This window comes from Anas acuta, chromosome 6, assembly GCF_963932015.1.
Source record: "Anas acuta chromosome 6, bAnaAcu1.1, whole genome shotgun sequence".
Taxonomy (NCBI): Eukaryota; Metazoa; Chordata; class Aves; order Anseriformes; family Anatidae; genus Anas; species Anas acuta.
In genome coordinates this window covers 26,383,057-26,408,170 of record NC_088984.1, presented here as the reverse complement: position 1 = coordinate 26,408,170, position 25,114 = coordinate 26,383,057, and the positions used below count along the sequence as shown (strand labels likewise).

Sequence of the window (25,114 nt, the reverse complement as noted above, 5' to 3'; positions counted from 1 at the left end):
GCGAAGAATTCAGTATTCTCTTTCAGTATTTGATATAAATCAGGTTACATGTGACATAAAAACAATCCTGCCCTTCGCTAGCTGTCCTGTAATTGCTTTTCTAAAATGCTAAGAGTTCATGAAAAACATAACTAATATTCACTGATTTTTCATTTCTGTAAGTTTTCTCTTTTGTAATAAAGAGGCACCACTTGTCTGCTTCTCATTCTCATTACTGGAGTTGTGTGTAGGAAATGCAGATTCACCATTGCTAAGCACACAGATAAATTACAAGGGGGAAAAAAAATCCTCCTTACAGGATTCAGGAAGACAGGATGCCTTCCACACACACTTTGATTGAACTCTGGTCTCTTCCAGTACGGGGAAGTAAGCCACACCAACACAGCATTCCAGTGCATTTGCCAACAGTAATATGGAAAGTGTTTACAACACTAAGAATGTCTGTGAGTTTTGCAGGAGTCTTCATCCTCTGAAAGGACAGACCAGCTATGGGAACCAGAATTCACTGATTCTTTTCTACTGCATTTCTAAAATCATATCTATTTTTTAAGGGGAAAAAATATGGAACTGCTGCTTGTTGGTGCAATATATAAAAAGAAAGAAAGATGGGACTAAACTACAGATCCTTTTAATGTCTTGGTCTTCTGCAGAGTTGTGATAACACTTTTTGAAATTAATATGTGCTACCAACTCCTGAGCTGCTGCTCAGTAACATGTAATATGCAAGGAATGCAGTAACTATAACCAAAAGCTGAGACTAAATGCTTCAAGAGCCACTGCCCCAGAAGGAACAGAAAGGTTATTTCCCTAGAGAGAATTACTCAACTGTGTATTTCATAGAACAAGTCATGTCGAAGGAGAGAAGGGATAATTGCATTGATTGTCAGTAGGTGATAATTAATTCTGTAGAGAAATATGTTTAATTTCCTTAAGTCAAGAATGGGATGGAAACTCTTCTTTATGTAATGAGAAATAAAGTGTTTTGCTCCCAGCACAAGAAACTGCAATATCTCCCTTAGAGCTTTCTTACAAAAAAAGGTACCTACAGGAAGGCAAGGAAAATTGTTAGGAATGAAAAACATTAAAACGATAGTTCTGCAATGCGATAAAATGCCACCAACATGCATATACACGTATGATATAAAATTCCAAAAACTGTACAATATAAAAGGGATCAGGTAAACAACAAGAAAGTTGAAAGTACAGCTTGATTTTGGATTTTGAAGGGATAGGAAATGGAACATGGGGGAGAGGGGAGGCATAACACACACTTTTCAACAGTATTTGAACAGTATTTAAAGTGGACAGAACCAAGAAAATCATTCACACTCTATCTTTCTCAGAAGTAGCTAGCTCCTTTTATTCTAAAGGAGAATAATAATAAAGGATAATGATAAAAAAATAAAGTCACAAACTGTAGGATACTTTGGCTCTATTGCTAAGGTGATCACTGATTTCAGCCTATTGAAAAAAGATTTTAGCTATATTCAAGAGGTCCGTGAGGAGTAAGTAATACAAACAAGCTAGAAGTCAGTAAGCATGGGTCCACATCTTCATATAAAATTATTAGGTGTCTTCAAATAGAAAAATTTGGAAGCCAGATATTTCAATGATCTGGAGAAATGTGCAGAAGAAAGATCAAATGCTGTTAAAAATGATATGAAGCTTAACATATCTGTAACAACTGACTGCCAAAGAGCTGTGATCTCACCAGGTTTCCTTCCAATATTCTTTGATAGCAGTAAATTCCACTGATCTTTGGAAAACTGCATGATATTGCATGTTTATAGTCTTTTTTCTGCATAGGAAAAAAACCAAGGGCAACGCCCTTAGCTTCTCCTAGTTGACAAGATCATTTCTTTGAAGCTTTCACATTCCCGAAACAAAAAGTTGAAAGAAGTTTCTTCCCCCAGGAGTTACAAGGCATATGAACTACCCCTTTATTCAGAAAGGGAAGCCAAGAGGTTCACAGACTAAGGAAAGAAGCCAAAAGAATGTAGAAAGAATTTGTCTATTTTTAAGTTCAGGAAAAGGTCCTCAGATAAGGAAAATCCACACCAGAGAACTACAAGATAACAGAACCAAAGGAGGACACACAGTTGTATACAGAAGGAATACGATAAACAACCAGGAATCTCATATTCGACCTTCCTTCACATGAATTCAGCTTTTAGTTCTATCAAAGGAGTGGAAAAAGGCAACATGCAATAATGCAGCAAAGGGGCAGCCAGAAACTTCGGGGCTTTCTAACATTAGAAGAGATCGCTGAATAACTTGAGTTTTCTAGAAAGTTTTCAAGGTTTCTCATGTCAGCTTATCTGTGTCTTATGAAAAACTGCAGTCTTATATGACGTTTCCTTGAAATTTTTATAATACAAGAACCGCAAGTTGTACAGCACCATGGTGTGGTTTGTGCAGGTACAGTAATGACAGCAGTATGGACCTTTTTTTACTCATTTTTTGTTATGATGGCCTAAAAAGTTTTAAAATAATCTACTACACAAACACAGTGAAAGGAACTATGACCTTTTTAAATTGTAGAATATTTTTTGTATTATTTTCAATGTTTCTGGTAGTAGAAGTGAAACTCAGAGCAAGAAGAAAAAGTAATATTCGTGTTTTTCAAAATTTATATTGCATAAGTCTCCACACTCCACAAGACATGTTGAACTTGCCCTGATTTGAACCCTCATCCTCTGTTTCCGACACCTTTACTGAAAAAATAGTTACTGTTCTTCCTGCAAATGACTCACCTACATACACTGCCTGGCACACTGCAATCCCTAATTAATCGTTGTACAAGCTGAAGTCAGGCCATACGAAGTAATACCTTAATTTGCAAAGCTAGTCCCCACAGTTTCTGTAGGCTGATTTCATTTACTGCCCATACTACTTTAAAGTTGCTGTCTCTTCCTCCAAAATAGAAGAACAGTTTACCTGATTTGCATCCAGCCAATGAACCAACTTTGCTTTCATCTGCCACTGGGGGAATAAAAGAAAAGACACAAAGATCAGAAACTTATTTAAATTCACAAGCCTTTGAAACACTGTCAAATAATTTCAGATGCGCAGCATCCTAAATCTTTAAATTACAATCATTTGTAAAAATTCCTTCCCATCCCCCCAATCCATCTGGGGTGCTTCAAAGTCCACATACCTGAATCAAAGCCCACTGAAACCAATAAAAAACTACCAGTGGTCCTTGTGGATTACAGATCAGGACCTCCGCACTTACACACTCAAAACTGAGTTGTCAGAAGAGCAATTGCATTTGTAAATAACTCATCTTGCCAGACAAATTATGGGGCATAGGAGAGTTGTAACATTTTCAGATCAAAGACCTCAATTGGTAAAAAAGAATCCAGATGTGGAAACATTCCCAACTGCAAGACATCTCACTGACTCACAGGACCATCTGCAGACAATGAGGTCTCCAAAAAGATGATCTTTTGGAAGGCTTGCATTTTTTTTTTTACATTATGATTTATTTCTATTTGCTAATCATACCTGTGTAGAATTTCACATCTTATAAAGAAAGATGTTTGCAGTAGTAACAGTTTGCAGACTAGCGAACAATTTCTGAATGTAACAAAAACTGTAATTTTTCTGTAGTTCAGTTTATTATCATATATCTCATGAAAATAATTAAAACACTTTCCCAGAGGGCTGAGTGGAAGAACCAATCGCTATTTCTTAAAATGAATTCTATGCAAAGAAATGGTGCTAATGTAATGTAAGGGATGATAAAACAAGCACAGGAAATGAATGTTAGGCTTGAAAGCTTATCCTTCACTGTCTGCCCAAGCACTCCCTTATATTATGCCTTAAAATGTGATTTCTTTATATGATAAAATAAATTGTCAAGTCATACTAGCGACACTATAAATATGAACATACAGAAGCTTTATATAGTGGTCACCATAAAAACTTTGCATACAGGGTATCTGTAATGGTAAGGGAGATGCTATTTTCTATCCAGGGAAAAGCTGTGCAGTAGTTATTAACATTTAGAAGCCGTTCCTGGGAAAAATATCATAGTAAATGTTCTTTTATATTGCCTCACTTTTAGGAAAGCTTATTTTTTTTATTTTATTTTTTTTAAAGCCCAAACCCAGTACCAGATTCGGGACTGGAATCGTGGAATCCACAACTGGAATCATGAATCAACACCTGACTGTTTTATCTCCTCTCCACCTTTCTAAGCTGATTGTCAACCATTTCCTCATCAGTAAAATTGACATAGTTACATAGTTTAATGATGTTGAGAGAGACGGATGCAAATAAAGTAAGATGAAAGTAAGACTTTGGCATGTTATGCAGAGATACTGCAAGGCAAAATATCAGTGAGGCTAGTAAAAATTAAAGGTGGTTATGTATTCCTTAGTCTTTTAGCTTTTCTTTAGCTTTTTTTTTTTTTTCTTAGTCTTTAGCTTTTATTCTGGGTTTTTGTAGTACCTGGAAATGAAGGTAACTATTCATATCCTTGCTATGCAGTTTAACTGATCCTGTAACTCAAAATGACCAGAAAAGGATTTTCTACAAGGACAGCTCAAAATTTTTTTTGTTCCTCTTTTCCCCCAGATTTACCTCTAAGGAGAACACGAAGTTGTCATGGAAAACTTTACCACCAAAGGTTAACATTTTGACAAGTTATGATTGTGTGAAAACAAGGGATCATAATGAAAACTGATATGCAACCTTAATTAGAATAGTCCCAAATGTCAACCACTATATTACACAATGATTACTTGGAGTAGGCTATGTTATACTACATGGGAGCTTGAAAAATAATAGATACCAAGGTTCACAGCATTTTTTAAAATTATGTTGAAGATTGGCTCTGCCTGAGACTAAGTTTTATATATTTTTAAGAGGGGTAAAACCATCTGACTTAATCATACTTTACACACCACCTTCAGATGTAAAAATTAGATTTTAATACTGGAGGAACAAAAAAAGAATAAAATGGTTAAAAAATGAAAAATAATCTTACCAGAAAACAAGGATAGCATTATGCATTTAAACACACAAAAATTGGGAAAGAAGAAAATTAAAGATTTATATAGTGGTGTGAGCCTTCCGTATGGTAATTTTCATTTCAGGAGGTATTACCCTTGGGCAGTGACTTTGAGGACGGTCACCTTTCATTAGACTGAACGAGTGGCACAGACAGGTCTGCTGGATGAGACTTCCACTCATTAGTATCCCCCTTCCTCTGGGAATCACAGAATCACAGAATTTTCTAGGTTGGAAGAGACCTCAAGATCATCGAGTCCAACCTCTGACCTAAAACTAACAGTCCCCACTAAACCATATCCCTAAGCTCTACATCTAAACGTCTTTTGAAGACTTCCAGGGATGGTGACTCCACCACCTCCCTGGGCAGCCCGTTCCAATGCCTCACAACCCTTTCAGTAAAGAAATTCTTCCTAACATCTAACCTAAAACTCCCCTGGCGTAACTTTAGCCCATTCCCCCTCGTCCTGTCACCAGGCACATGGGAGAACAGGCCAACCCCCACCTCGCTACAGCCTCCTTTAATGTACTTATACAGAGCAATAAGGTCACCCCTGAGCCTCCTCTTCTCTAGGCTGAACAAGCCCAGCTCCTTCAGCCGCTCCTCGTAGGACTTGCTCTCCAGGCCCCTCACCAGCTTCGTCGCCCTTCTTTGGACCCGCTCAAGCACCTCGATGTCCTTCTTGTAGCGAGGGGCCCAAAACTGAACACAGTACTCGAGGTGCGGCCTCACCAGAGCCGAGTACAGGGGGACGATCACCTCCCTAGCCCTGCTGGTCACACTGTTTCTGATACAAGCCAGGATGCCGTTGGCCTTCTTGGCCACCTGAGCACACTGCTGGCTCATATTCAGCCGACTGTCCACCATCACTCCCAGGTCCTTCTCTGCCTGGCAGCTCTCCAACCATTCCTCTCCCAGCCTGTAGTTCTGCTTGGGGTTATTGCGCCCCAGGTGCAGGACCCGGCACTTGGCCTTGTTGAACTTCATACAGTTGACCTCAGCCCATCGGTGCAGCCTATCCAGATCCTCCTGCAGAGCCTTCCTACCCTCGAGCAGATCGACACACGCACCTAGCTTGGTGTCATCTGCAAACTTACTGAGGGTGCACTCAATGCCGTCATCCAGATCATTGATGAAGATGTTAAAGAACAAAGAAAAGATGACAGAAAAGAAGGAAAAGGCTAATGGGGGATAATTGCTCATTTCCTTCAACTACCTTATGTATGCATAAGTTGAAAATTTTGTAACTGAAGACTTTATATAGGAAGTACATTAAGATTTCTTGTTCCACAAAACGGTATTTGAAAATACTTCTCTGCATGATGTTCAAAATTGACGCAATTGTTCAGTTACAACAGAAGTAGTACTTCTCTGGCTGTCCTTCCTGGTTTTGGAAGAAAAGTACCAGCTAGATGGAAATTTCTTTTAGTTTATTCTAGTGTTGCTTTTTCTTTGCAGAAAGGCACCTGAAATATTTTAAACAGGGAAAATATACTGTCTATCTTTAACACTAAAGTAAAAAAAACAAACAAACAAAGAAAAAAAAACCACGAACAACTTCTTGTTGCAACATCAAAAAGTAATTACATTGCAACTAACCATGAACAATTTCAGCTCAACAGGATCACACTTGGGAATGCTCAGTGCCAGACTGCAGTATATCAGGAAAACGTTTATAACAAAATTTCAACTGCAACTACTTTTATGGGAACACTCTAAAGACTACGTATTCTTAGGCTAGAATTGATGCATGCAACATAGTTAAATAAAAAAATCTTGGGAGGATCAGTGCAAGAGAGTAAATACATTCACAAAGAAGAACCTTCTCCTGAACTTGTAACCCAAACGAATAGGTTACATTTTTAAACATCCCTGAAACTCCAGGTATGTTCATGAAGTTTTCAGTGTTTGTGAGCATAAAACATGCTATCTCTTTTAAAACTAACACCTATAATTTAGGAACCGCATTTTTATCACAGAAGCCAGTTAAGATACTCGTTGTCAGTACTTGAAGTAATTACTGAAATGAAAGTGACTGAAGTTCTACAGCTATTTAAGAAAAGCACCGACATTTGGGTGACTAGCAAAGTCACAGATTATGTAAAATGAAGTATTACTAAAACAAACAAGTCTCTCCAGCTCATAGCAAACAACTGATACTTTTTCCCATGCCAACAACTGAAACAAAAGGTTAAAAAACTGTATGTCAGGAATAATCAGTTGTATTAGAACGTCCTATGGTAATATTCCCAAATGCTGTTTCGCTTTAAGAAACGAAGTAGTAGTATTCAGCAACAGTAAAAGCAACCACAAAACATCCACATCCTTCCACCTAATCTTTTGATTGCCATTTCTGTACCCCACTCAATATAACTAGTGCAGCAATTTTATTTCAATTGCGGGATTTTCAGTGGTTTAGTACACAACAGATCTTCCGCACTGCCTCAGAAACAGGTTGCATCTAAATACTGTCCAAGTTTACCTATAGGTCAAACTTGTTCTGAACTACTGCTTAGAGAAGTGCAAAGCAATGCTGCTGCCAGCTGTGATAATCAGTTTTCTTCCTTTCTCCCAGTACAATCTCTGTGCAATTATATCATTTTTCCCCAAACAAGGAGTCACTACTATTCACAAGATGCAGGGCACTAGTCTTCAACCCAGTGCCTCATTTCTGAGTGATTAGATTTGCCACGTTGCCCAATAGCTACTTAAAGTCTTCTAAATGTGTGGAAGTTAATTGTATTTCTGTTGAACAAACTGAGACATATGTTTGAAGACCAACTGCAGATCTGCACTCACAAAAGAAGCAAAGAAGGATTTTTTTATTATTATTTTTAAATTACAACAAATGGGGGAGGAAAAAAAAAAGCGCCTAAAACATCAAGGAATTTCCTGGAGAACAATTTTCCATTATCTGTGTGTTTGAAGTGCACTACAAAATGTCTTACAATTAATCAATTAAGAAGGGCTGTATTCCCAAACCACATACACAAATGATGCTTCTGTGCTTTTTAGAATCTGCCAATTTCTGTGGTATAAACAACACATGAAAATAAAGCAAGGCAACAAAACGGTCACTGCTTTTTCCAATGCACTGTATCCATACCCAGCCCTTTCAGCATAATGAAGGCACTGCATCAGCAATTAATTTTAGTCAAAGACACTGCCAATGACATAATTCTCCTGCCATATTTATTTCCTTGGTGAAGCATTCCCCCTTCGAGGAGTGGCATAAATTACTCACAGAGATTGTGTCAGATCCTGGCTCACAACCATCACTTAGAAAATGCTGTTAGCTGTTCTGGGGTTTCATTGTAGTACTGCGTACAAAGACCAAAGACCTGTTATTAAAACCTACTGAAGCAATGAACTGTGCATAGTAGCAAGGAAAACCTTGCACAGTCTTCAAATCTTTTCCTTCAACAATTCTCTCTATTCCCCTCCCTAGCGATGGCAAAACTTTACAGAAGGGGCCCATCTCTCCAGTTCTGCAGTCTCCTGGATATCCAACACCTACGCATTCCTGAAAGATTTTAAGTCCTTGATAGGGTCCTGTTCACTTCAGTGTTGTTCATTTCAGCAGTGAAGCTAGCAGAACACTTGCACGAGGATTAAATATCACTTTTATTCACGTGGTAACAAAGGTAAATCCACCCAGCTTGGTGTCATCCACAGGCTTGCTGAGGGTGCACTCCATCCCAGTATCCATGTCACCACTACCTCCCTCTCACCTCTGTTCCAGTGAAACTGAACAGGGCTAAAACTGATCCAACTCACCCAATACACATCTCCCATATGTTATTAATACTTCTTCCACACTCCTATGGTTAAACCACAAGTTCCTAGCCTAATCTGTCATTATTCACTGGTTGAGAATATTGATGCAGGAAAGATTTAAAACAGTGTTCTTAAAACTATGTTGAGATTAAGACTTCTTTATCATCTGTATTTTCTCATAGCAGCTAAATATTAACTTAACTGCTATTTTCTACCTCTAATACTTCAATAGTGCAAGTACATTATCAGATCAACTTGCTTCAAACTTAGACTAAAGCTGTGTAAGAAATTACCACCTCAACCACGTGTTACCGTTGTCCCAGCTCCACCACCATCACAGCTCATGGGATGTTCCCAGTCAGCTCCACAGCAAACTTTTTGAATCCTAAGAGATTTCTACAAAACCAGTCAAATAAGCTAATATTCCCTCCTGTCCTCATCTGTTCTTATGTCACAATTCACCTTCCCCTCAAACACATCACCCTTGATTTGCTGTAAAACTTTGTAAGAGAAATGACCTTGCTAAAAGCCTTTCTTGTCACAAAGAATAAAACAATCTAATTTTCAGTTCAGTCCCACTGTGTCCATTCAGTCCCACTGTGTCCATTCATTCCCTACTTGCAGGCCTCAAGAAGAAATTTGAAAATTATTTAAACCAAGAAAACTATGTGCTGTGTTCATTTCTAAAAATTTATTCTGCAGAGTAGCCTTGGAAAATAGGTATCTAATCTGACAGTACTATGAAGTTGTTCATGACATGAGCTAGAAAAACTTTAGAATGTCTCCTGGCCCTTGATCCCAAAGACAATTACAGCCATACACATTGTAGGTTTTCCTAAACCTATGACATTTTTCTTTCTGAAAAGTCCTCTTTAAGAGATGGTTTGTTAAATTGTTGTTAAAGTCCAGTAGCGCCGAAAAGCCTATTAGAATTCTGAGCCATTTTCTCAACATTCGTGTTCCTATGACTTTAACTGGCTTCTAAATGCAGATCTGAAGTTGGTTCCATCCATACAACCTGGTTAACAACACAACAATTTTAAAACAGCATGCCACTGTTGAGGACCTACCAATATGCATTCTTTTAATTGCATTTGAATGAAATCAGTGCCTTAACTGAAGAGCAATCTCCATTAGCTCTGCCTGGTTCTCATTTGGTTACCTTTTGAGATATTTATTTCAATATCCAAAATTGTGAATAGAATAAGAATGAACTGGTTCATAGAAAACTGCAAAGGTAACAGCTAATAATACTGATTGCATTTTCCACATCCTTCTATAAACACTCGTTTCTCTTTGTTTTAAGGTGTTTTAAACCTATTTACTGTTATCTAATGCATCCCTCATTAACAAAGAAATGAGCATTTACTTAAATAGTGGCTTCCTGGCAGAAAACTCCATACCACTTCTTGCATATTCACTTGCTAATTATTCTTAAATACACAAATGAAGTTGGCCGATATTTTCAATAAATATGCTCCAAGGTTAAGTGATTCTGAGTATGTCTAATTATGTTTTAGCAAATAATATTTCACTCACATTTAAAATCAAGTAAAGGGTATTTCCATTTCTTCAGGCTTTAATGCTTAATCAGTTAAGATCTATGGGTTTTTGCTTTTTATGGGGAAAGGAAGGTGGATTTGAGTAGTACCTTGGGATACTGGTCATGGGTTATTATAACAACATCCTTAAATACAAATCTACAAAGCCTGAATTGATACACAACAAAATAGTTATATACTCATATGATTCAATTTCATGCTGCTTCAGGTTAAAACAAGCCACACTTTCATGTGTTTGAATACAAACCCCATGGCTGTAGTTTTTACAGTACATTTCTGCATAGACTAAATCATTCCTGTGCATAAAGGTTTACAGAAAATAAGGGTATTAGAGATAAATAATAAAACACCTTTTTTCCTTTCTTTTTCTTTTCCTCTTTCTTCTAATACAACAAGAAAAAAATCCATATTGCTATTTTTTTCCACATAAATTACCTTTTAAATACAGTTAAAAGAAAGAAAAACCACTACTGAAAATGGGTTCTGATGAGCGGTTATAAAGAAGTTATTTTCTAGACAACCAATGCTAATGTACAGAAAAATGTGTGCACATAGAAGGAAAGGGAAAATCATCTTTCCAATGACTTGTATAGAAGCCATTGATTTCTTCTTCTTCATTTTCATCTGCCATTAAGTTTCAAAAAAAAGCGTACCACTTATTTGTGGAGTGGGAAGGCACAATGACACATGTATTTCTAGCATTTCTGCATTTGTTTTGCTAGTTTTTAACACTATGCTATAAGCACAAGTTCAAACTTGGCAAGCAGCCTAAATCTAATCAGTACAAGCATGTAATCCAAGCCAGACTTTGGCTGGCCCTGCACAAATTCTTGAAATCATGGTAAAAGGACACTTATTTTCCCTGCTAATATATTCAAACACCATCACCCATAACATAAATTTACACTACCAAATGGACATCTCAAGTGCCACGATCAGTAAAAGAAAACATGTGGCTGTGCTCTTCTGTCACCAGTTCAGAATAAAAATAGACAAGGCAAAGTAAAAGATATACCATAAGACACGGGTAACATAATGTAAGAACTAACATAAGAACTCTGCCAGTGATCCAGAAAGTGCTGTTGTTATCTCAACACAGCAGCAAAGAAGAACACTGGAACTTAGAGCTGATATGGAACTAATTTGTATCCTAATATCCTGAATGAAGCAGTAGATTTTAAAAAGCCTTAGGTCGCTGACTAAATAATGGATGCTAAAGCACAGAACCAGTCACACTGCAAACATTCCAACTGGCTTCATACACCTGGTACAAAGATGTCTATACAGATGATGTAGGATTTTCTGCTCACACCTACAAAACCAAACAAAATATCACACTACCACTACTATTACACTACCACAGATCCTTTTTTTTATAAATATTTTTAAAAGATATACTACAACAGTATCGCATACATACCACTGATTTGTTTATAAGTTGCATTCAAGTGAAAACTAATTCATCTACAAATAGAAGTTCTTCAAGTACATCCCCAGACATTGCTGATTTTGGATTCATGTGATTTGTGAATTTCGCTATTAAGGTTCATACAACTCACGGCACATGCATAACAACACAGAACCCTGCCTGAACAATCAGCTGGTTCATATCTTCTGCTACTGTCCAACTGCTAATCAACAACACAGATACACAAAGAGTCAATAAACTAAACCATTTCTTCCTATTGGTGAGTAACCTACAGCTTTTGCTGCATGTGCCAAGTCCCTTTCATTGTTAGATTTGATATGTGGAATGACAATAAATTGATGCTACATGTTAACTCTACTGCACACTAGTTGATCACCCCTCTTTATATCCTGATACTATCACTGAGGGTACCAATTTACAATTACAATAATTATTATTTTGTAAACAGATATGACTGGAAAACAGATTAAGCACTCAAAGGTTTCTGGGCCTAAAATACACAGAAATGAAAAGATGAACATCAATTTTAAATGGGTTTTCGTTGTAAATTTGTATAATTATAGACTAGTCTTTACTTAACAGATTTACTTCTTGTGCATGCATCAACCCTGATCAAAACCAAAAGATCCTTACTATATAATTTCATTAGCCCCCTAATTTAATGAATTTTGTATATTGTCATGAGGTTCCCAGTCTGTAGCAATATGTGGATTCTCAGGGCTTATGTTAAAAATTTTCTGTTAACTGCCTTTGATGATCCTTCTGAGGATGCTGTTGTATAATCCACGCAATTTTCATCTTCTAACTAAGCATCTAATGTATTACATGTATATAGATATTTCAAGGTAAAGTACAATGTTTCATAAGTGGATAGCAGTACAAATTTCACATTTATTCCCCATATTACGCTAATTCTGTTATCTACAGAGTTCAGGATCATATTTTGGTCTAGAGAGACTCAAGTGATTTCTGGACCTTGTAACCTTGAAGACTGACTATGTCTTCCCACATCGGTGGTGACATACAACTCAGACAATTTGCTTTAAAAGGAAAGAAACTGAATTTAAGTCACATTTTGTAAAGTCTCAAAGTTCTCCTCTGAGACTTCAATTCTGTTATTTTTCTGTTCATCATATTAGTTTTATTTATTTTGGAAGGGGATTGGAGACCTTTAGAACAAAAGAAAAGTAATAAGCGCACAGCATCACACGACAACCGGAAAAAGGGGGGCCTAGCAGTTATAAAACCATTTTCAGATAGCAAAAACTTCCTTTGTTACCAAATCTGCTACAAAATTCCTCTGTGGTAGCCAACTAGTCATTCTCTCAACCACATCTCTGGGTCTGGAAGAAAAAGACAGCAGCATTTCCCACCCTTTTTGTGCTGGCAAACATCACACAGAAATTGATAATGGGTACTTAGCTGAATGTTGGAATGAGAAGTTACTATGGGTCGTGACTGTTGTTAAATAATATGAAAAATATAAAAGCAAACTAATATATTTTCCTTCTCCAAAAAGTCTATTTTGAGTATGCATTATACCAGTACTCTATTTGAAAGAACTGTTTTAGATACCAAATTATTGGAATTTTATTTGCATTAGAAGCATTTATATTGCAGTTATCTCATATTTTCATATTTCTTTTCCCTTAACCTTTCCAGACTAAATAGGCTTCTGCCTAAAATCTTTCTTAAAGTGAAAAGTTGAGCGAAGTGTTTCACTGCTCACTAAAGAAGGACTGCAAAAGGTCCTAATTTCATTTTTGTGTTGGGTAAACAACTTATATCTGAAATGCTAAACTCAGGTTTCTTACTCAGTCTTTTTTCCCAATAAGTAACTAGCAACCTTATAAGAAAATGATTACATGATTACAGTTGGGCCCATTTCCTTGATAAAATAGAAAAACAGAAATGAACCAAAAAAAAAAAAAAAAGTAATAAACCTACCTTCAGAACATACAATTCTCCCACATCATCATATACGAGAAGGATAAAACATTGCCATTTCTAATCATTACCCCTTTTGTTTTTTACTTTCATTTCAGAAGAGGTATTTTCAACAGTTACCATCTGCATTTTTGTAGACATTAAGGATATCTACACACTTTTTTTTTTTAACCATTATGATTCAGTAAATCGTGTAATTCTTAAAGCATCAGTTGTGCATGTCAAGAGCAGTTGCAGATCGTTTATACTCCTTTGAAACTTACAATATAAATGAACGGATCTGGAGAAAAGGAAGTACAAGTTACCTGGTAGTTCAGAACATGCTCTGAAGTGCATTCCTAATTTTACACTGTTGCTTGCAAACATTCTATCCTATTGACTTAAGGGGGAACTGTAAATGAGCCTTTCTAAAAATAGGCCATAAGGTTGAACAATATTTTTTCTAGTTGACTATGTAAGTATATATTTTGACTCAAGCTTGTAAACTCATTTCTTTGTTGAGTATGTACAGTATTTCCATTCTGAAAAAACACATATACTAACACATTCTTTGTCAAAAGGGTGGAACAGAACTGCAAAAGGACTCATTTCTGGTCTTTCATGCAGTAAATTTAAATGTGAAGTTTTTTCTTCCTTAAGAACTTCTCAAAATGGATTCTTATTATTTGTTAATACAACAGGTATTAATCCAACGCTTTAGTTTCCTAACACTCCATTGCAGAAGCACTTACGTTTTATGATGCATTAAAATAATATTGCAGCAATGAGACAAAAATCAGTACAAAAATTAGGTCAAATCAGAACACTTCAGGAAAAAAAAATACCAACAACAAAATGGTACCTTGAAACTATATAAGAAATTAAACAGTTTCCATTCATTGTCTATAAAGTCTGGTCTAACAAAACAGGAATCTGTTATTAAACACATCCTAATGATGGCCCTCAAAGTTACTCCCTCAACACTTTAACTTGAAACAGAAAGATAAAGGATGAGTGCCACAAAGAATTAAAAGGTAGAAGACAAACTTACTTGGTTTCTGATTCTTTGCAGCTTAAGAATTTCATGAACTTTTCCTTGAACTACCATCAAAACATGACTCACTTTTCAACTGCAATAACCCTTCAATCTTTCACTCGCCAATGTTTTACCAGTATTGAAAGAACCATTTACTTTCTGTTTTGTCCACCCTGCAGGATTTTCTCCACAGCTTTGATGGGTAGAGGGGACCATAACCTTACCACTCTTCAAGCATTTGTAAAGATTTTCTGCAATGCTTTGATTTTTGTCACGTGTGTTTGTCATTGTCAATGAAGACATATACAGCTTGTCTTAGGAAAGTTAGCCTTTGTCCACTGCAGTTTTGTAATCATTTATATTCTATATGAAAATGACTTCTGTTATTGCTGTTTTGCTATATTTTTAGACACACAAAACTTGTACAACAATTCTTTCTGTTTTACAAAAGCTCCCTCCTTTCTGCAGCTAAGATTTCAATACAATGGATAGAATGTTCCTTAAGAAAAAAGAAATAAACCTTTATTCAGTTTAATAGAAATGGTACTTGCAATTAGATGCTACAGGAGACAGACCATTGTCCCCATCACTGCAGATCCTCTGCAGAACTTACTCCCTGATGCTCCCCGATGTTTGTGTTTAAGAAACAAAAGCAAGAAACAGAGATGGTGCAGATGTGCTGAGGCTAAAAAGCTGACCTGTATGTCACCCCACCCCTTCTTACCCAGATCCATGCTTTTTGAGGCTTTCAGATTAATTGATTCAGACTGCTTGGCTGGTGTCAAAGATCTGAAGTTGATGTGCTGATCTGTTAAATACATTGCAGAATTTGTGATAGGGCTGCAGGAAAAAAAAAAAAAAAGTAAAATATTTAGGCACCAGCTCAAATCACAAGCAATCTAATTACAACATGCAATATATGTTTTTCTTCCTCCAATTGCTTGCAGCCATGCATTTAAAATCAATCATTGATCCTCACGTTTCATTTCTGAGACTTAGCACCTCTAGTCACTTGTTCTTCATAGCAGATGCAAATACAAATGTAAATGCTTAGTGATATTTGCTGCTTTTACACAATTCATATTTCATTTAGCAGAAGAAAGGAGGAACATACGAGTACTTGCTAGGGATTTGTGTGTATGCGTTTTGCTAGTTCCATTTAACCATTACATTTCAAAAAACATGTTACAAAAAGCTGGAAAAGACGTCACCCATGTACCTCTTTCAATTCTACTTCTTCCACTATCTAAAGCTGTTTTAGAAGCATACAGTTACCCTCCTCTTCCTGCAGATGCTGGAGGTTTTATGGAGACTGCCATAAAACTCTGTAGAATCCCAAGGTATCATGTGTGGGTTTTGTTTTTACTTATTTGATTTTATATCAAGTTAGGCAAATATATAAACATTTAAAAATTCTACTGGATTGAAAATCAACATAGCTTTAATCTTTGAGGAGTCAAAACACCTCACTGAAATGCATCAGAAAAATTCCACATCATTTTTCAATAAGAAACAGTTTTCTCTGAAAACAAAGAGTTCTAAAATTAAAAAGATTTATTTCTGAACTATACAATAACAACAGATTTTTCAATGTCAAAAAATTTCCTCCATTTTTTTTCCTACTAAAATGAATTTTCTGTGAAATCTGCATGACTTTCCACAGGAATTCAATTTTGGAACTTTTGTTCTGAATGGAACACTAATACAACACTGGGGGGAAAAAAAGTCAAGGTGAGAGGAAAGACCTGTAAATACATTATCATTTTAGTACATCATTTTCATTTAAGGGAATGCTTTCATTCCCATCTTGTTGAAAATTTGACATCTGATTCTAGCAAACAACCGTAGTTGTGAATTCAGTACAAATTTCCATTAATCTATATGGAATTTTGTTTGTTTACCATGACATACCTACACACCTGCGAGAGCAGAAAGTATGTAATTACTATAGTAAAATTACTGTCTGTTACTATAAAAAAGAATAATTCAAGGCATCCATAATAAAATATATGTACTTATATATGTACTCTTTGATTCTACTTGCAGTTGGTCATTTAAAGGCTAGTTTTTAATCACATCCATACACACAAGCACAGAAGTATACCTATGTTTTTAGTTGAAAAGTATACTCTCCTCACTTCATTTAAATAAAATACTCACTTGACTATTACAAAAGTGAACACACACAAAATGAGTGAAGAGTGTTCAATGCTGAATTTTCCATACTAGGTATTAAAAATATGATAGGCTGAAAAAAACGTTTTGATTTGTAACCAGTGCTACCTGAGATAATTCCATACTATTAGACAAAGTAGCATTTATCTGAAAAATCTACCCAACTCATTTATAACTTGTGAAGTGTCCATTGGTGACTTTTTCACTTACACTTTTCAATGTTCACACTTACTGAAACTTCATTTTCAAAGCTCAAGAACTTCTTTGGCTGACATGCTATATAACAAGATTTCGTTTTCTACAAAGTGAATTTGGCTAGGACTTTTAAAACTTTAAGAGACTTCAGGCACTGCACCTATGTATAGCATCAATTGGTATAATTTTTAATTGACTTTTTTTCTTTAAATTTAGATTATGTTTTGGGATTATTTTTGTCTTACTGAACACATGCAAGGTATTGCAACCCCACATATCTTCAAGAGGAGGCATAACGCAGCTTATGAACAACCAAAATGAATAAAGCGCTGAATACTAGAATAACATCAATATATATTAAAGGATCAGATGACTATTAAAATGTTGGTAAAAATTTTACAAAATAACGAGTGATTTTAAAATCAATTAGAACTATTATCACAATCAATTAGGGCTGTAAATATTAAGAATAGAAAGAGTCCAACCTATGATTATAATCTTCGTTCAGCAAATCCTCTGTGGGATGTGGTGGTAGAGGTGGAGGGGTTTCATTTTCACCACTGCCATGATCAGACACTGGCAACTCTGAAATTAAAAAGAAAGGGTGTCTGTGTTAAAAAAAAATAAAATAAAATAAAAAGCACAGAAACAAGTACTTAACAACAGTTCATTGATCAATGACTGGACTGGAAGGCCTTAAGCAATTCTGAAATGACTCACAAATTATTCAAATCCCTAAACTAACTAAACTAGAATTAAAATCATACCAAGCAGAAAATATATCCCTTGAGATTTCCTGAAGAGCTGATTTTCAGATTTGCATATGCATAATTAAAGACAAATACAGGGAAACTTCGTGCTTATAGTGAAGTTGAGTGCATTGCTTTACTCCATTTGAGTGAATTTTCACTTCTACTGTATATCTGCACCCTCACTATTTCTAGGTTCTTGATTTCAGTTCTTTTGATGGGGAGTATTTACCGTCCCTCAAGTATAGAAGAGAGAAGAAAAATTTCTGTTATCTCCTGACAAGACAAGAAGGAGGGCCTTTCTGAATTACAATCCTCATTTTCCTGGTATTAAGGCAATTCCTTCCTTACCTCTAGAAAAGACATTCAGTTCACACCAGAAAATTACTTCCAACCAAGAAAAACATAAACTACTCAATTAAACCACTCAGTGGTTTGCTAAGCAACAACACTTACATACCTGAGGTATTTAATATGAGTGCTGTGCTTGCTGTAACCAGTTCATTATTGTCTTGTAAATTCACGCCTTGCAGTATAACAGGTCAGATCTTATAAGGAGCCCCTACATTTTTTTTTTTTAACATAGAACATGTCTTCAACCCTCCTTTTCTGTGAAATTTTGGATACTTCATTCTTAGTCTTCAGTGGCAGATAAGTGATTTAACAATACCTACACATTGTATGTTCACGACCTGTTTTGTTCATTGTATATGTTGCTAGACTTTTTTTGCACAATCCTATCTGAAAATACTAATCTGATTTGAGAGGAAAATGGTTTACAGGGAGGGAATTAAGCTAGACAACAACAGATTATATTTATTACATAAGTGCACTGAAGTTGTTCCCTAGAATCAAACCAGTCAAATAAAACAAACAAAACTATGCTATTAGCTCAAGGATCCTACAAAACAGCAAATTCCTATTGGCTAGATAACCTGTTCAGGATCAGAATGCTATGGAATAGTTCAAAACCTTTGTCAGGAAAAGTGAGAACATCATCATCAGAATAAAGGGAGGGTGAGCGGATGAGATGAAAAGTTCCAATGGGATATTAAAAAAAATGGATTGCCAGCCTGACACAGAAAACGGATATGCTACCCAACATACATGCACACTGAATAGTTGCATTTAAATATTTTTTTCTGGTTGCAATTTAAGGACAGGAAACATGAGGAATAAATGGCAAGTTCTCAAAGTAAAAAGAATATTTAACAAAGGGAAACTCGAACTGTACAAGGTAATTAAATGATTTGAAAGATGAAGCAAATCAGAAGATGAAAAAATGTACCCATGTAAAATTATTTAGAATTGCCCAAAATAAGCAGACTACAAAGCTCTGCAAAAGCACTGCAGTATATTAAGCAAGTAGGAAATAAAATGCAGGTGAAATTCCATGTCAGTGACTGCAAAGTGATACACATGGGAGTAGGAGAAAACTCTTGACACATACACAAAGGCTATTACATTAGCGATTGCCACTCAGGAACAATACCTCAGAAGTGGGCTGGATCATTCTTTGAATATATGCTTAGGGAAGTAAAAGGCAAAGAAACATTCACAGCCTTAAGAATAAGTCCAAACACTCCACCTCATCCTGCAAGTAAATGGCATGCCTAGTTTTTAAATAACATCTGAAGTTTCATTCTTTCATTCTTGCTTTCTGAAAGAGGATGTAGTATAATTCAGAAACTTACTGAAAAGGTAGCAAGGATAGTTAGAATATGTAAAAACATTCCTACAAGGAACATGAAGTGGAAATATTTAATTTAGAATAACAAGCAATAAAAAGGGATATAAAGGAGTCTATGAAATCATAAAAACTATGAACAAGGTGAAAAAGAATCTCGCTGACCATGTCACACACAGCAAGTAGAAGGCACCCAGTGTAACTATCAAGTAGCACATCCAGGACAAACACAAGGCAGCAGTTTCTCCCGTGCAATGAAATCATGGATCTCATTGCCAAGACAATGTTTTGGAAACCAAATTAAAAGAAAACGTTAAAAAAATAGATTAAAAGTCAGGGAGGTATCAAAATCACAGTCGTCTAGACAGAACTTCTGATTTAGGAAGTTCCTAAGGCACTGACCACCCAAAGCAGAAAACATATGCATGATGACACTACAACCTCCCCTGTTGTCTTACTGTCTTTTCTCTGAGCAGCCTGCAATGGCCATGGTTGGAAACAGTATTGAGTATATTGTTTTATTAACTTTGATTCACAGCAACTGATATGTCTCTTCACAGTGTTTGGTGACTGGTTACCACTGGCATTTTTCTTGCAGTAGATAAGAACATACAGAAAAACATCAGACTTCCTGAGGGAATCAGGAGTGATGACAGCAGACTAACTCCCAGCAAAATTAGTACACGAACAAAAAAAAAATGTAGAACTTAAACTAAAAGGCAGTCAACGCCCCCACGTTCAAGACCTCAAGAAAAGATCTTAATAGATCCAAAGTGGTCAGAGGAACAGCCAAACTATTAACAAAATGCACCGAATTTTCAGACATTAAGCATTTCAGGGAAGTAATTATTTGTAAGATACACGTAATGTTCACAAACAAAATCTAAAAATTACTTTCAAATGTAAATTTTTAATTTTCTAACTTGACATTATTACAAGTATGAAAACACAGATGCTTGTACAACCACAAGGACTTGATAGCCACTGGTAGTAGAGATATTTTACGATTATTCTACTACTTAACTATAGAGATGACAGCATTTCCTCTACAACCGTATATAATAAAGGGTTATAAGAAATATATAAGAACCTCTAATGAAACACATTCCAGTAATCTTTCAGCACCAGAAATGTAATGCTCCTGGCACTGAAGTATCGTTTCTCAAAGAGGCTTTCTCAGGAGAAAAAAAAAATCCACACACCCAACCACTGAAACTGCAACAGCTTGGCAGCAAATGAAGTGAGGACCTGAAGGCAGCAAGTATTATTCATGCAAAAATAGAACAAACACTGACATTTCAATATTAGATCAGTACCCCCTCCCCCTTTATTTAAATATCCACAGGCAAGACAAAATGTAATGTTTCGGCTATAACCACTTTTCCCTAGACATTAGATTTTCTTGCTCATGTATAATAAAAAAGGCTCTTAAAACAGACAACAGTATTAGCAAGCCAAGCTTCAGTGTGTTTTTGCTGAGCTTTTATATGAGTTTTATTGGTAGGAGCAGTGAATGATACTAGAAATAATTTATTGGAAAACATTAATTAAGAAAGTGACATTTTATTAAACCTAATACAACTCGTGTCATTAAATTGTTGCATTAGATCTAGTATTACATTAAAAAGCTCTTCTACCTTTCATTGTTATTTGTGATGTTGTACCAATCGGACCTCCACCTCCAAAGTCTGGTCAGTACACTGTGGGAATGCCCAACTGGGGCCTGCTCTTGCTTGTATAAGAAATTCACCCTGTCTGAGATTCATTTCCTTAACAGACGTACAATCTGAAGTTCACAGCTCAGTTAAATGGTTGGGCATAAGCATAGTGCTTTGCCTTTACGGATGCCGTCAAGGATTAAGGTCTTTTATAAAAAAAAACAATGAAAAAAAAAAAAAAAAAGAACCAATGACTGGAAATAAATAACAGGCCGATATGGAAAGCAGAAAGATTAGCTCTAAAATAATTAATAGTATGAATTGAAAATTTGAGAAATAAGTCTACAATAGGAAGGACTATTATTGGGCCAAAGTGTCTTTCGTCAAGAACATTTCAGATCAGAATCCTACTGCCAGCAACCTTTGACAACCTTTCAGCTCAAAGTGTCTGTACAGTTCTTCATCAATACCACAATAAATTTACTGATCATATGCCAAATCTTTAATAGAGATCTCAGAACAATGATACTTCCAGGAGGTTCCCAGTAGCACTACAACAGTCTTTGTTGTTTATTGTCCCTTGACTCCAATTACAAACTGCTCCCAGGCCATGGCTCAGAAGCCCCAGCCATGCCAACCCACCCCGATGATAGCCCTCAACAGCACTCCAGAGCATCCTTACTCCATTCCACACTCACTCCTCTGAGGCCATCACATTTTTTTCTCCTTTTCCCTCAGCTTTTCAAAGTAACTTGTAGATTGCTATCTCTACCTGATAAATTCACTTAACTTCTACTGAGGAAAATATAACCATAAATCAAATCTACAGATCATCTTGTTCAGTTTCCTCTTTTAAAAATTATCATTATTGACTGAAAAGATAAAAATGAGGTTGAACTCTGAACGCTCAGTATTCTGTCCCTATCCATTTCTTTTTAGCTTCCACAAAAAATATGCTCAGTCATATGTGCATTTATGTTTTGCGTTGCTTGACAGGTTAAGTAAGGTCTTATGCTATAAATATCACATGCTGAAAGAAAAACTTAAATTTATACATACAGAAATGCACTGATTGTTCCTAAAATTCTTCAGAATAGCAATTCTCAAAGGCTTTGGGCAAACCAATCACCATCAACCATTAAAAATAAATCTCTTGTTTGCTATAATGCTTTCTTACCATTATTATTTAACTAAAAATATGTTTATTGAAAACACTGATTTATGAATGTGCTACAAACTAATCATCCTGATTTTCAGATCACAGTTGGAAAATCCTCATTTGTAAGTACAACTCTTGCACAAATTTTGTTTTAAACTTCATTTAAGTGACAGGTTACCCATTGCCATTCACTTGCATCAATCACTCCAAAGCAATCGTGAATATGTTTTTAACAAATGGCTTTAAAGGTGTTTACTATCTTGTGATCCTCTGGCAATTGTTAACTCTACAGGGCAGGCTAGCTCCAAGGATAATGCTATTCTCCTTTAACTACTGAATCAGTATTAACTCCAACAAGAGAAACATAACGTAGATCTAAAGAAGATCTGTTCTTACAATGTTGGAGTCTAAATCTGCAGTATCTAAAGCTTGCTGAGCCAAGTACAAATTGGACAGATAGTACAGTCTGCCATCAGAAATGAAAAAAGACAGGAAAATAAACAATCTTTAATGCTCTTATATGCTTACATTTGCTCATACTTGTAGGTTTTCTTTTCACAATGTACAATCCTGCCTTTTTTTAAAATGAATTAATTAGTGTAATTCCAATTTGTAAATTAAGGGAGTATTTCGAACCTTTGAACAAATTTTACCTTTTAGTCTGAAAGTAGCACATGTACTTTATGAATTTAACAATTTGTATAAATTATTTTAGCTTATAAAAACATGGGACATAAATCTAAGCATTCAATAAAAAAATCTTTGTACTCATTAAAGATATATATAAAATAAACATTTTGACAACATACATTTTGCACTCATCATTTGTTTTTTATCCAACCTTACGTGTTGGGGCAGCGAGCTAGAAACTGTTACTTAAACTGGAATTTGTGCCAGGAATCTAATTCACAACTTCTGAGTCAGCTCTCCCACCCTCTCTGGATCTTCATGACTCAAAGTGTGCACTTAGTCTAATTAACTGCTTTTCTAGCAGCTTTGGATTTCAAGGAAAAAAAAAAAAAAAACAAAAAAAACACAACAACTTTCTTTTAGCACACAAAAAAATATGAGAGACCACCTTGTATTCTTTCTTGAGGACTGCACGTTACAAATTGCTGAAGAATAGTATCATTTCGTCGGGAAACAGCTGCAAAGTTGTGACTCCCATCAAATGCTGATTTTTTAAAAGCCCCCTGGTCCAGGCGGTCCTAAGGAAAAAACATAACCACATGTTGTATTAAAAAAATTAAATGTTCAACAATGCAGAAGATCAGACTATGGACAACGCAAAAACAGTGTAACGTGTTCGCTGTACATTGCTTACTTGTAAATGTGAAATATAAAAGACATCTTCAAAATGACTATCTGTTGTTGCTGGTCATGAAATCAGACAATATCTAGGCACCAACAATCTCTGAGTGATGCACAAAATTGAAGAGTGTTTTCTTTATGACCCACAACTGGCTTCATTCAAATTCTCCATCTGGGAGGGCAGCTTGTGACATTGTCAACACAAGAACACGGGCAATGCCAATGGTATTTTTCTGCCAGCCAGCTGGTTCCCTTCTCTCAGAGATCGAGTACATATGTTCCGATGATCACACACTAGAGCAGTTTTGCAAGGAAGGAGTTACACCAAACTCCCAAATGCAGGTCTTCTGGCTAGCAGCTAAACAAACTCCTGTCACACCTCTAGTCAGCTTTTCTTTTGAGACATCCCCCCCCAACACATGCCATATCGCCTAATTTATTCTCCTGAGCAGTTGTTCAAAAGAAAAAAATAATCACAGTTTCTACAACTGGGACAGACCCAAAAAGACATTTCTGTACTTGGTATTCAGTGAAAACTGAAAACTCACACAGAAGAATGTTATGGCTAGTTTTCAGAATAACCTTTAAAGTTTCTGTATTTTATGTCTGTTTTGGTTTGGCTTTTGCTCATCATGCCAGCAAATGTTACAGTAAGTATATAATTCCTTACATTACATTACATAGTCACATCTACAGAAGAAATGCATGGAGGATCTAACCCATACCATTTAGTTGTTCAATGAGATAAGATGGCCAATGCTTTGGCAAGTGATTGCCTGCAAACCACTGCATAAGAAAGGTGTGCGCTAAATCACTTGCAACCTGCCTTACAAGCTCCTGAATTAAACACAAAAATCAAGTCGGCAAAATACGCACCTCAGCTCAAAACACAAAGCAATGTTGGGATGCTCATGGTGACAATACGGCTACAAATCTGGTCTCGGTGGACAGGCAGCACACACGACATTCTCCCCTCCCTTTTAGCGCAGCATGAGCCCTTTGAAAAGGCTTTGTACACAAACACACCCGCTGCACACTGACAATTATGTTCCTTCTCCCTACTGGAAATTCTTTAGTTTACATAAGATTTCTTATGTTGCAAGGTCCACGTTTACTTCTTTCTCATGTGTACTGCTAGCTAAATTAAGCCTTGCAGCAGCCAAAGTACTACTACACTGAAGACTTGTACTCAGTGGGATAGGGAGCATTAAATTAACAACAACAAATCCACTTTTCCAGCTCTTTGATAAACGACACAATCAGTATCCCAACAACTGATCAGTAACCAGCCTAATTAGAGTATTCAGCTTATAAAACATATCTGTCACGGAAGACCTCCATTAGTGTCCTGACCAATAAAAACAATAATGCATTTCTAAACATATTCTGCTTCTACCAAGCTGAGATGCAGTACTCAGGAAGCTGTTTTGGGG

At 36.1% G+C, this 25,114-nt stretch overlaps 1 protein-coding gene across 6 annotated transcripts in view; it reads right to left on the bottom strand.

The window, feature by feature from the left end:
* PARD3B (par-3 family cell polarity regulator beta) overlaps nt 1-25,114 on the bottom strand; it is a 399,577-nt gene that overhangs the window by 171,969 nt on the left and 202,494 nt on the right. For 5 of the 6 annotated variants that reach the window (XM_068685930.1, XM_068685929.1, XM_068685927.1 and 2 more), the window contains 4 exons: nt 23,449-23,578; nt 17,603-17,702; nt 15,472-15,587; nt 2,938-2,982 (listed from right to left, as the gene is read on the bottom strand). In XM_068685930.1, the coding sequence (XP_068542031.1) occupies nt 2,938-2,982; nt 15,472-15,587; nt 17,603-17,702; nt 23,449-23,578 (391 nt within the window). The remainder of the gene's footprint in view (nt 1-2,937; nt 2,983-15,471; nt 15,588-17,602; nt 17,703-23,448; nt 23,579-25,114) is intronic. The other variant, XM_068685928.1, reaches the window with a different exon arrangement.